The sequence below is a fragment of the Elephantulus edwardii genome, unplaced genomic scaffold (genome assembly GCF_000299155.1).
Source record: "Elephantulus edwardii isolate Elephantulus edwardi_28Jun2011 unplaced genomic scaffold, EleEdw1.0 scaffold00160, whole genome shotgun sequence".
In the NCBI taxonomy this organism is placed as follows: domain Eukaryota; kingdom Metazoa; phylum Chordata; class Mammalia; order Macroscelidea; family Macroscelididae; genus Elephantulus; species Elephantulus edwardii.
This window is the reverse complement of record NW_006399910.1, coordinates 630,440-644,223: the sequence shown is the minus strand read 5'-3', so window position 1 is coordinate 644,223 and position 13,784 is coordinate 630,440. Positions and strand designations below refer to the sequence as shown.

General features: G+C 43.7%; 1 protein-coding gene across 1 annotated transcript in view; it reads right to left on the bottom strand.

The window, feature by feature from the left end:
- TFCP2L1 (transcription factor CP2-like 1) overlaps positions 1 to 12,299 on the bottom strand; it is a 98,581-nt gene extending 86,282 nt beyond the window's left edge. Inside the window, exons 1-2 of the mRNA XM_006895133.1 lie at positions 12,238 to 12,299; positions 5,859 to 6,010 (exon numbers count right to left, since the gene is read on the bottom strand). Of these exons, the coding sequence (XP_006895195.1) occupies positions 5,859 to 6,010; positions 12,238 to 12,299 (214 nt within the window). The remainder of the gene's footprint in view (positions 1 to 5,858; positions 6,011 to 12,237) is intronic.
- Between the last annotated feature and the right edge of the window lie 1,485 nt (positions 12,300 to 13,784).

Sequence of the window (13,784 nt, the reverse complement as noted above, 5' to 3'; positions counted from 1 at the left end):
ATAGGAACACACACACATCTATATATATATATATTTTTAAACAAATAAAAACCAGTCTTAGTGGTTGTAATATTTCTAAAAATCCATATTTGAGAGTGCCGTTTTGTATAAAAATATTTGGGAAGCACTAAGACATATGATAAAAGGAATTTCTATTCTCAAATAAGAAAACATACTTCTAAATTACAGTCAATTAATTCAATATGGAACACTGCCAGAATCAACAGGTATCAGGGGACAGAAGAGAGAAAATTACTAAGATCTGTTTCTGCCCTTGCTATAGTTGTGTACCACTGAGTCAGAGCCAACCCATCGTTGACCTGCTAGAGAGTTTTCAGAGGCAGTTAATCACACAGGAGGAGACTGCCCAATGGTTTTTAAAAGTTTTTAAACCAGTAAGAAAAACAATAGGAAATAACAGGTACTAGGCAAGTAGTTAAAAATATAGAAGAATTAGCAAGATTTTTACGTCAAATCATAAACTCCAAATGCACTTAAATGTTAAAATTTAGAAACCATTAAAGAAAATTCACAAAACTACCAAGATGATTTTGTAGTGGGCAGGCATTTCACAGATAAAAGGGAAAAAAATTATAATAGACTGAAAAAGAATAAATTTCTAGCCAGAAAAAAAAGACAAATATTCTATGCCATAAATATAATCATATCAGCCATCAACAAAGAAAAATATTTGCCACAAATAACAGATAAAGGGTTGATTCTAAGAAATAAATACCGCAACAGAAAAGTGTAACACAGAAGAGACAAATAAGAATGGTAAAAAATATATTTTATATTAGCAGTCGTTTTTGTTGTTAGGTGCCATCAAGCAAACTTATGAACAATAGATCTGAACCCTGTCCTATCCTGCGCCATCCTCCCACTTCCCAACACACAAGAGCCCATTGCTACAGTCACCGTGTTAATCCACCTGGTTGAGGGTCTTCCTCTCCTTCACTGACCCTCCATCCTTCCCAGCATCATGTCCCTCTCCAAGGAATAGCCCTCTCCTAGCAACATGAAGTATGTGAAGCCTCATCATTTTTACCTCCAAAGAGCACTCTGGCTGTACCCTCTCCAAGACATGTTTGTTTGTTCTTTTGGCTGTCCATCGGATGTTCAGCACTCTTCTCCTACACCACAGCTCAAAGGCATCAATTCTTCTGTCATCCTTATTAGTTTTCAGCATTTTCAGATGCATAGCAAGTAAGAAGAAAGACCATGACCTGAATCAGACATGTTTCACTTACATGAGAAAGATGAGGCCTAATATTGGTGTAAGTGAGGCTTACCGTCAGGTAGTTGTATTGCTAACCCACAGGCCCTGCCTCTTTGGCAGCTCCAACTCACCCACAGTTCTATGGAAGAGACTGGCAGTCTCCTCCCACGCTACTTACAGCTTCAGAAAGTTGCTAGAGGGCCAACCATGACGTGGCTGCAACTTGACAGCAATGAGTACCTGAGTGAATATTGGCAACAGACCATATATACACACTAACTAGAATATCAAATGAGACATGCTGCTGAGAAGGCCATTTGGTAATGCATCAAAGCTTTAAAATTGTGCAAACTCTTTAATACAGTATTTATATTTAAATAAATCAACATTTCACACAAAGATTTATATACAAAAATATTTATCAAAGTAGTGTTTTAACTTTTAACAACCGATAACTAGATGTTCACAATATAAAGCTGGTTAAAGACAGATAACAAGCCAACAAAAAAGAAAAAACAAACAAACAAATAAGACTTTAGATAAAATTCATTAAGTAGGGGAAAGACAGTTTCTTTACCAGTGCTGGCAAAGCTGGATATTTATTTGCAGAAAATTCAAACAAGATCCATATTTCACACTGTATTAAAAAAATAACTCAAGATGGATCAATATAAAACTATAAAAGTAATAAAAAAATTGGTGTAAATTTAGGCATCCTAATTCATTACATAAATAAGACTATTATAAATGAAAATGTGCAAACAGAAAAGGATAAACTAGACAATTTAAGACCTCCTAAAAAGTAAGCCCTTATGCACATCTAAAGATACATCCAAAAGAAACTAGAAAAAAACTATTCAGCAGTGGCACATATCACAAGAGAGTTATCTCTAAATTTATAGGAATTTTCTGGTATTCAACAAGAAAAAGACAAAATAGTCAATTACAAATAGACAAAAGATACAGATATTTCATCAGAGAAGGCCTTCAGATGGTCCACAAACACTGAAAGAAATACCCAAGATCACTAGCTATTGTGTTGTTGTTATAAGCTGTTGAGTTAAAACAAATGCTTGGCTGACCCTCCAGCAGGTGATTAGAAGCTGTACATCACACAAGAGACTGCTTATCTTTCTCGCATGGAGCAGCTGATGGACTCAAACTACCTGCCTTCTGATTGGTAGCATAACTCCTTACCACTAAGCCACCAGAGCTCTCTGTTAACTGTTGTGTATCTTGAGCCTGAGCCAACTCATAGCTGACCCTCCAGAAGGATTTCAGGGGCCGTAAATCTACAGGAAGAGATTGCCCATATTTCTCTAGCTATTAGCTATTCAACAGATTAAAATCAAAACAACCATGAGATATCATCTCCTGTCAGCAACAATAGCAAAATACAAGATGATAGCAAACAACAAATGCTGGCAACGGTGTAGAGAGAATGGAACTCTCATACACACTACAGATGAAAATGTAAAATGCAACCACAATGGAAAGTAGTTTGTTACTACCTTAGAAAGTGAGAAAGAGAAATACCAGCTGATCCAGCAATTCTATAAGCAGGTCTAAAATCATAAAAGAAATAAGATCTGTAACACAAATATACCCATGTTTATTGCAGGATTATTTACAAAGAGCAAAGTGGTGAAAACAATCCAAGTGTCCATCAATGGACACAAGGCTAAAGATGGTATAGTCTTACATGGAGTACTATGCAATCAAGAATTACAGAAATGCTGCACAACGTGGATGAATCTGGAAAAGATTATGCTGAGTCACACATGTCAGTAGCAAAAGGACTATGATTGTATTAAAACCATTATTATAAAAAGCTAAGGAAATAGACACAGAATCTTAGAAGATTGAGATGGAAAGAAAGGGAGAAGAGAATAAACATTTATAAATATATTGAGTGAAAGGAAATGCACAATAAGAGGTTACTAGGTAGTAATTTAATGATTTCCCATTGTGGATATTTGTAAAACAGATCAGGAAGCAGGAGTGGCATCCACTTCCTAAACCATATGCCTCTGGAAACTCTAGGCACGTGGAGAAACAACGATAGCTATGGAAAGGCATTAGGTCTTTTGTTCATAGAATCGCTATTAGTCGACCTCGACTCCATGGCAATTAACAACAACAACAACAGGTAGTAATTAATCAGTGGTAATTAATATTAGGAAACAAAATATCTGTGAATGATAGAAGCCAACATAATTCTCAAAGATTTCTTTTAAATAAATAAAAAACACAGTCAAAGAGGTAACAGCACTATAATGTAACACTGTCACTCATCGCAAACTTGTTAAATTCTCACAGAACTTTCAAAAACATAAAATTCACAGTAACAGTAAATGAAGAAAGCAGGACATCTACAATTTTCAAAAATATTTGAGTCAAAGTTTACACTTTGGTTTCTCATTCAACCATTCATATATATTTTGTTTTATAACATTTAATTATGATTGATTAATATAATCCGTTATAATGTGCACGACGATTTTAAAAAACAATTATAAATATAACCATGCAGTAGAATTAAAGGTAGGTTAGCCATAGTCCTTGGGGAAATAAAAGAAAACTTTTCTTTTTATTTTCATCTTCTTATATTGTTCTAAAACATCAGATTTTCTATAGTGAGCATATTTTTAAATCAGGAAAATGGAATTTTAAAAATATTTAAAACAAATAAATGCAAGTAACAGAATAGTAACCTCTAGTGTAATTAACTTTCCCTCTTTGAACGCATCTATGCTGAGCAAGAAGATAAACTCTTTTTAAAGATCTAGTATGGCAATTGCTGACTGCTGTATTGTCTAAAGTTGGATGATTTTTATAAAGAGGATGTGGAAGGAGTAGTGAACACAATTAAAGCCTTACCAATTGATTAGGGGGAGGAGGGGGCTCTGATGGACCCAGCAAGGGCTCAATCTGCTCAGCTCACTCCTTAGCACCACAGGATGTGGCCAAAGATACAAATCACACCAGAGTTCAACAAAGTCATCTCATTAGCTCAAAATTATTTCAAAATTCCAAGCTTTGAGCAAGAAAGCAGAGGAAAGTAATTGTTCAAAAGGTGCACAAGACCTTGGTAGCATTTGACCTTTCTTGAAGAAGAAAGGAAAATAACAGAAGCCCTTCCACAAACAAGCACACGCATTTTGTGGAGCCAGCTATGAGACCAACAGAGCTAGCCAGAAGGTAAACCATTTCCTTGTACTAAGCCACACAGCGGGAGAGGAATATGGGTGAGGACTGGCCCTATCAACAGGCAGCAGAGTTACTCTGAGCAAGCTAGCTTCTCAGCCAAGACAAGAGCTTGAGGATCGAGCTGGGGCTGCCACCACCACCACATGCCGTCCCAAATTAAACAACATTTTGCAGAACACAGGTCCCACATCTAAGACACACTGCTATGCCCCAACCCTTACTTTTACCCTCAACCCACCTCATGTTCAGTTCTCAGTCTGGTGTAATCCTACAGAAGATGTGGTTTCTCTGCCTCTTTCTCGTCTTATGTGAAAAACAGTGGCAATGATGCACTCAGGCATTGATGAGGTGGCCCACCAAGGCAGTGTCATAAACACTCATATTCTCACTTCAAGACCACAAAACTACCACCCAGCAGGGTTCCCATGGTCGGGTGAAGGGAACTAGCAAGTAACCACCACATCAGGACTTCATTTTTACAAAATCTTTCAAGCTTCACAACACTACAATTCTAAATTTACCTGTTCATGGAAACCCTGAGGCTCAAAGAAGTAAAAGAGTTAAGAGTCGCAGAACTAGGAAATGTTAGAGTCGGAAATTCAAACTCTAGTCTCCCAGCACCCAGTGTGGGACCTTGCCCCCCTGACCACCAAGGATTGGCCACCATGTATGGTGGTCCTGTAGGCCATGCGCTGGACTAAGTTACTAGTCAGAACAGTCTAGAAAGAACTGCAGTATCCTGGATATACCCAAAGTGTTACATCTAGGCAGCCCATCATGGTCACAGGGAACAGTAATTGCAATAACACTTTACCAGTACGGAGACTCCACTGCTCACAGGCTGGCATGGTGAATGGCATACAGATGAACCTGTGAGAGTCAGAACTTGGCACGACTATCATGTTCTCCCAAGTCCCAAGTACTCCACCTTTGATACACAAACTATATGGCTTTTGTAGGTTTTACTATACATATTCCCTATATTTGACTTAGAGAGCAATGTGGTTGATATTTTGATTTTTCAAATAAAGACCCCAAGATTCCGAAAAATCTGTGGCACAGGTAGGAAAAGGCGTTGTCTATGAGGTACTATGTGGATTTTGACTCATGACAGCCCCAGGCATATCAGAGCAGAAGTGTTTTCTAGAGGATTTTTCAGAATTTTATCAGATTTCAGATATTCAGAAACAGAACGCCAGGTCTTGCTTCTGAGGTATCTCCGGGTTGTCTTGAAATGCCAACCTTCAGCTCAACAGGCAGCATAATAACTGTTATCACTCAAGGATTCCTTCTAAAACTGCACAATACCCATTGTGAAAATGTGATGAATCCCAGAAGGGTCTTTCAGGTCAACTTCTCACTCCTCCTGGGTGGTGGGGTCCCAGACCCCAGGTTCCAGCCCTGGCCCAGAGCTCCAGCTGGTAGGTACCTTGGTTGAGGTAGGTCAGTGTCTCTTCATGCAACTTCACAGCTGGGGATGTGGAAGCACACAACACATACTGCAGGGGTGGCAGGCGAGACTCGTTCTCAGGGGACAGCTGGGGCTCCTCCTGCTTGAATATGGGCAGGGCGAGGACATCTCTGCAACACACAGGTGGGAGAGGTCAGGAACAGAGCAGGAAGGAACCACTTTACAAAGACTAAGCCAAGCTGGGAGTTGAGGGAGGTGAATGCAGCACACTAGGATCAACAGCAATACAACCAAGCGCTGCAGTTGTTGTTATTGTTGCGTATTGTCGAGTTAGAATCAACCTATAGCTGACCCTCCAGCGGATTTTCAGAGGCAGTTAATTGCAGAGCAGCTGGCGGGACTACAGTGCAGCTTTTTACCAGTAGGCCACCAGAGCCCCCTTCAGTATTTAGCTTTAATCCCTGACACCTTATGCCACAAATATTCTAAAAAAAAAATTCCCCTTAATTCATTGCCATGGAGTCAGACTCAACCATAGCTGACACTTCACTGGATTTTTGGAGGCTGTAAATCAATCACATGGCAGGAGACTGCCCATTTCGCCCAAGGAGCAACTGGGGGATTTGAACCACCTGCCTTTGAGTCAGCAGTGAAACATCTTATCCAGTAGGCCACTGGAGTTCCAATCTTTTCTGATTCTATTTCCACTGCACTTTCCAAGAGGTTTATTCAATTCCATTCTTATGGAAATAAAAAAGCAAAATCATCTAATATGTACAAATTACAGACCTTCTTTGGAGGAAAAGGAGCTCTGATGATACAGACCAAAGGAGGATGCACTCTGAACCCAAAGGCTACATACACTACTCCGGTGTTTGAATCCACAACTGGTTCCAAGGGAGAAAGATGGGTAATCCCCCACCACCCCACCTCATGCCTCAGAAATCCCCCGGAGAATCAACTAGGAGTCAGACTCAAAGAGACCAGAGCAGTAAACTATCTTCAGATGCTTTGGGATTTCTATTCACAAGTCTTGCTTTTGCAATGAGCACCTGGGCTAGCAAATAAAAAGGAAGACTTAATTTTTCAGCAAAGTAGTGTAGTTATTGGACACTTCACAGACCCATATAGCCAAGTATTTTCAGAGCTCCTGTAAACAATGTAAACACAGAAAACTTTTCTCTCTCCAGGATGAGTCACACCCCCTCCAGCCCTCCTTAAACAGTACAGCTGGTGATAACCCTCATAAGGGTCATATTAATCTATCCTAAGTGCAATGTAAGAAGGAAAGTTTCAGTTCAGTTTTATTATCCAAATGGAAAACTCTGACAAAGAAGTCCAAAGATTATTTTACTCCACATCTCAGCAAAAAACCCAAACCAAACACCAGCTTTCTTTTCTAGCCCTGTGACTAAAGAAACTTTTTTCTAGATCATACTGTCTTAAATACTCTCACAAATGGGAGGTGGAGAGACCTTGAGAACACGAATGTCTTGAAAACACGAATGTCTTGAAAACAGGAGAGATTTCAATCCTCTACATTAAGAGTAGTCCATTTCCTCTAGGTTTTCATATTTGTTTTTCAAACTATTCATTGTTAACCTTTTTATTTAATTGGTTTTATTGTGACATTACCCTTTTCATCTCTTATTCAGAGCTCTGGTGGCCTAGTGACAAGCTGCACTGCAATCTCGAAGGCACAGGATTCAAGGCCACCAGCAGCTTTGCAAAAGAAGGACGGACAATCTCCTCCTGTGTGATTAACTGCCTCTGAAAACCTGAAGGAGGGTCAGCTATAGGTTGGTTCCGACTGTCTGGTACACACCGTACACACCACCACCACCACCTCCACCACCACATTGGGGTTACCTGCATCTTTTCTTTGTTTTCCTAGCTTTTCTAGTGGTTTGTCAATTTTACTAACCTGGTCTTGTTGACAGTTTGTTGTCAATTGTTTTTCTGTTTTCTGTTGCATTTATTTCTGCCCTAATTTTTATAATTTCATTTCTTTTAGAAATTGTTGGGTTTTTTCTTTTACTTTTCCATAATTTTTGGACTCATGTACTTATAACTTGTTAGTCAAATTTGTGTCTTCTAGGTTGCAACACCCCCATGATACATCTTGAAGGATATGTACATGTACAGCCAAGCACAATCAATAAGAATGCATCTGAATTCCAAAATCAATCTCCATAATAGTCTATGTGTTTCCTACTGCCAAAGGGGCCCTTTAGAGTAGTGAGAGAAGATCTTCACCCTGAAACCCACAGCGTCCCTTTTCAGCAGGAAGTAGCTAAGAGAATACGCCGTCCCCTTTTCCTTATGACTCAGGGTGAAGTCTCTCTCAGGGAGGAGTGATAGGGAATGGCAAAGGACACACTGACAAAGATTAATCAGAACTGGCTTTGACAAGCACTGTGGCATTTGGACAAGAACAAACTGGGAGGAGGGTAGAGAGAATAGTGCAACAATGAATGAGTGGAAGCCCAAAATCTCTGTAAATGTTTATGAAAATTAATAAAATATAATTATAGAAAAAAAAAAGAAAAGCAATCTTTACTGAAAAAAAAAAAAAGAAATTGTTGGGTTTTAGAACAGAAGAGAGGAAGAACTGTTTGAAAGGAATATATGATTATGCATTATATGTATGAGAACGATCTGGAATAAGGGTAGCATTTGTAGTATGATCTAGGGGAGCAGGAGGGAAGGGGAAGAAAATGTGCAACAATGAATAAATAAAAGAGGGGGGAAATGTTAACTGGAAAAAAAATATGAGTAGTGCTAAAACAGGTGCCCAAAAAATGCCAGTGCCCTTATCTTGATCTGCCTCCTCCCTCGGTGTATCCTGGGTTATGGATCAGATTAGCTGACCCCACTTCACTTTGTATAAATAGCAGAGACATTGGTACAATCTGTTCCTTGTACAACACAATAAATGAGTGTCTGAAGCACAAGCCCAGCACACACCCCAGGAATGCCTGACCAGTTCTCAGAAGGAGAGGTCTGGCTTGGACAACTTTTGGGGGCAGTTTCTCACATAGAGGCTCCTTGCCACTACCAAAGCCACACCAGTGCAATGCTGTCTGGGTACCCCCACCACGTCTCCTTCCAACAAAAAGCAGAATACTTCCAGCCTGTGTGTGATCTAGGAACACAGAAGTAGGAAGGCCTGCTTGCTGGGGATTGCATAACATCATGTTTGCCCAGACCATGTTAAGTTAATAATCCATGGGCTGTTGCCTTTTAAAAAAAAAAGAGGGGATTGGTTAGAACCATCACTCAACAGTAATTTGTTTCAGGGCTGGCATCCTTATTTGCCAAGGAATAAAAGTCACTAGAACATCAAACTGAAAAGGGAAAGACAGATTAAGGCCTCTCTATCCTGGTGAGGTCATACACAGAAGGTCCACAGAGTAGTTGTTGTTGTTGTTGCTGCTGTTGTTATGTGCCGTTGAGTCGTTTGTGACTCATAGCGACCCTATGTACAACAGCCCTAAACCTTGCTCTATCTTGTGCCAATCTCATTGCCTCCGACATGCCCATCCTGATTACCCCAGTCACTGAATCAATCCACCTCACAGAGGGTCTTCCCCTCCTGCTCTGTCCCCTTCACTCTACCCAGCATGATGTCACTCTCCAAAGACCTGTCTCTCCTTACAACATGTCCAAAGTATGTCAGACGAAGCCCCAGAATCCTTGCCTCCAAGGAGCAGCCCAGCTTCACCCTCTCCAGGATGAATCTGTTTGTTTTCCTGGCAGTCCACGGTACATTCAACACTCTTCTCCAGCACCACAGCTCAAAGGCATCAATTCTCCTTCTATCCTCCCTAGTCACCGTCCAACTCTCTGATGCATAACAAGTGATTGCAAAAACCATGGCCTGCATCAGGCGCACCTTAGTCTCCAGAGAGACACCGCTGCTCTTTAGAGAGGTCCACAGAGTAACACAACTGAAAGCCAAGCTCAAAACTCAGACTCACTGCCATCTACTTGGAACCGACTCACAGGTTTTCCAAGGAGGATGTAAATAGCCTAAATTGTCCACCTTTCTCCCGAGAAGCTCCTAGTGTATTTGAACTGCAACAGTTGAAGGCATAGCCTTCATGTAAGCAGCACATGGACTAGGCCCCCAGAGCTTGTGGGAAAAAACCAAAAAAACAAAAACCACCATCATAAAAAATTAAGGAAAATGGCTTCACTCTCCAGTTGAGGGTGGACCAGGAGCATACTCACTATGTCCTCTCCCATGCTGTGACCCTCACCAAAGTCAAACCTTACAGGCCAAAACCCCTGACTTCCAGGAAGAAGCCCATGGCCCCCAGATGAACCCAGGAACAAACATGGTTTTAACAACACCTTTCACTGTAACTTCTACCCATTCCCCTAGTGTAACTCCAAAATCCTAAAAAACAACTGAGGTATTCCAGCAGTTAAATTATCATCTCAGCTTTTATCATTCAGTTCCTATCCTTTAAGTAGGAACCAAACCAGCTCATAGCTGGTGGATCTGAACCACTCAACTTTGGTGGGTGGGGCAACTTCTTACCCATTAGGCAACCAGTGTTGTTGCTATTGTTGCTGTGTACCATAGAGTTGGAACTGACTCCTAGCCGACCCTCCAACAGGTTTTGAGGCACTAAATTGCACAGGGGGAGACTGCCCATCCTCCCCCAGCCCTCAGTCCCCTGGAGACCAGCTGTTGGATTTGAACCACATAATTTTGGGTTAGCAGCACAAATCCTTACCAATAAAGCACAAGAGCCACCAGTAGCAGAATATAATCTCAACTCTCAATGAGATAGATTGACACAGAACCTGAACAACGGGCTCAGGATCGGGAATATTCCAATCAGTTGTTTCTAGAATCACTAGGAGTCTTGGTTGACTCGATGGCACCTATTCACCACAGTAGATGGTGAACCTGTTCCTCCCATGAAAGATGATGGCACTTAAAATACACTCATCCAAGGTCACCTTCAAATTCATGTTTGAGGTGCAACAACATACTTAAATGAACACAAAGTGAGATTTAAGCAAAACTAAACTCCAGCATTGCAGATCAATAAAAATGTATCCCATCTTATGTAAATGAATGAACGTTCAATCTTCCAACACCCTATGCTACCACACTAGATTGGACCAGTCAATAAAAACCAATCTGTTTCTGGAAAGGGCATATTCAGGTAAAGCAATACTTAATCAGAAGTCAGCATTTACAAATATCAATTGTTATTCAGTTTAAGTGGGAGCTTTTTTTAAAAACAAAAAGATAGTGTCTCTCCCTTGAGGGTCATTCCTCCTTGTAGGCCCTCTGCCTTTAAGTTCAGGGTGCCCTGACTCCTTGGGCCTCCCCAGACACTTTCCCTGGGGCTCAGACCCAAGGCTTCTTGGATTAAATTAGGCACATTTCATAAACTGTGACTAGGATGGAAATAAAGGCCGGTTAAAGCTGGCTCAGGCAAGTTCAGAAAGTGAAATGACTGCCCATTAGTACTCAGCTGGCTGTGAAAAATGGGCAAACGGTCCTCCAGGAACTGAATGAATGCAGGTCCTACTTCCTTAACTGGTAGATTCTAGAGGTCAGAGAGAACTTTGCAAACAAGCAGAACTCACTTTTCCCTCTAAGAAGCACTAGTCAAAGGCCTGCAGGGGCTTTCCATCAATGGCAATAAGCGCGAAGCCCTAGGGCATAAACGCCAAGGCCACCTGGAGTGCGGACGCCAGCCCTGCGGCGGGTCCTGAGGAGCGGGGTGGAGCCCGGCACCGGCCAGAGGGACCCGAGACAGACCAGGAGAGCGGGGCTACCAGCAAGAGAGCTGGGTTCTCCTTTCCAGGAAGGCAGATGTCTCCGTTTCTCCGCCAGAAGTTGGGAACAGGAGGCAGTGGGGTGGGAGGAGGAGAGGGAAGGGACCCAGACCCGCGCGGTAACCCGCTGAGGTCGCCCACAGAATCGCGCGCGGCCCACACCTGGCCCTGCGCCTTCCAGGGCGTGTCCCCACCTCTGGGTTCAAGTCCTGCAGGGTGTGACTGTCCCAGAGGGGACTTGGGGAGAACCTCTCCCTCAGTCCCCTAAGGGCCAAGCCCCGACGCCCCAAAGGGGCAGCGAACTCCAGGGACCTCGCCATCGCCGGGCAGGCGGAGCCCCACCGACGTACCCCAAACACAGGCGCGTCAGCTCCCGGCTCCTTAATCAGGGCGGCCCAAACCCAGGCTCCTGACTTCCCCGCCAGGGCACCCCAACACGGGGGCACTACTTCCCGGTGCCCCTGCCAGGGCGCCCCAAACCTAGGTTCTAGTTCCCCCCAACCAGGGCGCCCCAAGCCCGAGCGTGCAAACTCGCGGTACCGGATATGGGCGCCCCAAGCCCCAAGCCAGAGCGCTCTGAGAGGAGCCTCACCGCAGGTAGCCGCCGGAGTTGTGTTGGTTATACTGCTCGGGCTGCGAGTGCCAGAACAGCATGGCTGAGCCGTGCGCGCCGACCTGCGCGCTGCACACCTGCGCCCGCTCCGCCCGTGCCCGCACTTATGGGCGCCCGAGGGGCGGGGCCGCGGAGGGGCCGCCCCCGGGACCGCCCGCCGCCGCGCCTCTGCAGCGGGGACTCGGTCCCGGAACCGCTCTGGCCCGGGACCTCCCGCCGCCACCTCCCCTGCAGCCGGGACTCAGACCCAGAGACCCTGGAACCACTCTGGAGCAGGTCTCCCAGACTGGAGGGTCGGAGACCCCGTGGGCCGGGCTGCTGCCCTTTTTGCCCCAGGTGACACCCCAGGGACACTCATTGCAACCAACCGTGAGAAGAGAAGCTACAATTTTATCTTAAGTGTGAAAGTGTTTGAAGCATCAAAGTCTCGCGTTTTACTGGCATTTTGAAAGGTCCTCCTGGGAGCCATGCTGACAGTCTTTGGGAACTAGGGATGCAAGGGGGCAGGCGAAGAGGCAGTGGAGCTCCTGAAGCCGTGACCCACAAGCACACGATGTCCAGACCCCCGGGTGGTGTCCCTACCCTCTCTCTTGCTTAGCAGAGACCCTCACAGAGAAGGCATACGCAGCTCTCCCTCCTTCTTTGTTTATTGACTGGACTCTGAACTTCCCTTCCTTCAGCTGCAGCTTCCAATTGACTCCTCTGAGCACCTCTCAAAGGCAATCACTCCCCACGGCCTTGGGGAACAGTGGCAGAATACCTTCCACTCAGATCTCTGTTCAAGGAAGGGCGTGACTGCCCTGCCACAAGGAATGCTGTCAGGAGATGAGGGCCATCCTGCCCAAGGCCCCATCCTTTCTGGTGTGGCTCAAATCCCAGGGATACCCAGGTTGGATGCTGTCTTTTGTTAGGTGACACTGACTCAGCTGCAACCCAAACAGCTGAGCTAAATCTCGCCAGACAGAATCTGGACCTGCTCACCATCTCTGCTGTTCAAACCCATCACTGTGTCAGTCTATCTCTTTTGCCAACCCTCTACTTTCCCAACATGAAGTTCTATTCTGGGGACTAACCTCTCCTGAAGTATACCCAAAATATGTGAGAGTCTCACCATCCTTGCTTTTAATAAGCATGCTGGATTCACTTTTTCCAAGACAGAGTTGTTTGTTCTTTTGACATTCAATTGTTGTTGTTGTTGCTGTTGTTATGTGCCGTCGAGTCGTTTGCGACTCATAGCGACCCTATGTACAACAGCCCTAAATCGTGCTCTATCTTGTGCCAATCTCATTGCCTCCGACACGCCCATCCCGATTACCCCAGTCACTGAATCAATCCACCTCATAGAGGGTCTTCCCCTCCTGCTCTGTCCTTTCACTCTACCTAGCATGATGTCACTCTCCAAAGACCTGTCTCTCCTTACAACATGTCCAAAGTATGTCAGACGAAGCCCCAGAATCCTTGCCTCCAAGGAGCAGCCTGGTTTAACCCTCTCTAGGATGAATCTGTATGTTTTTATTGACATTCAA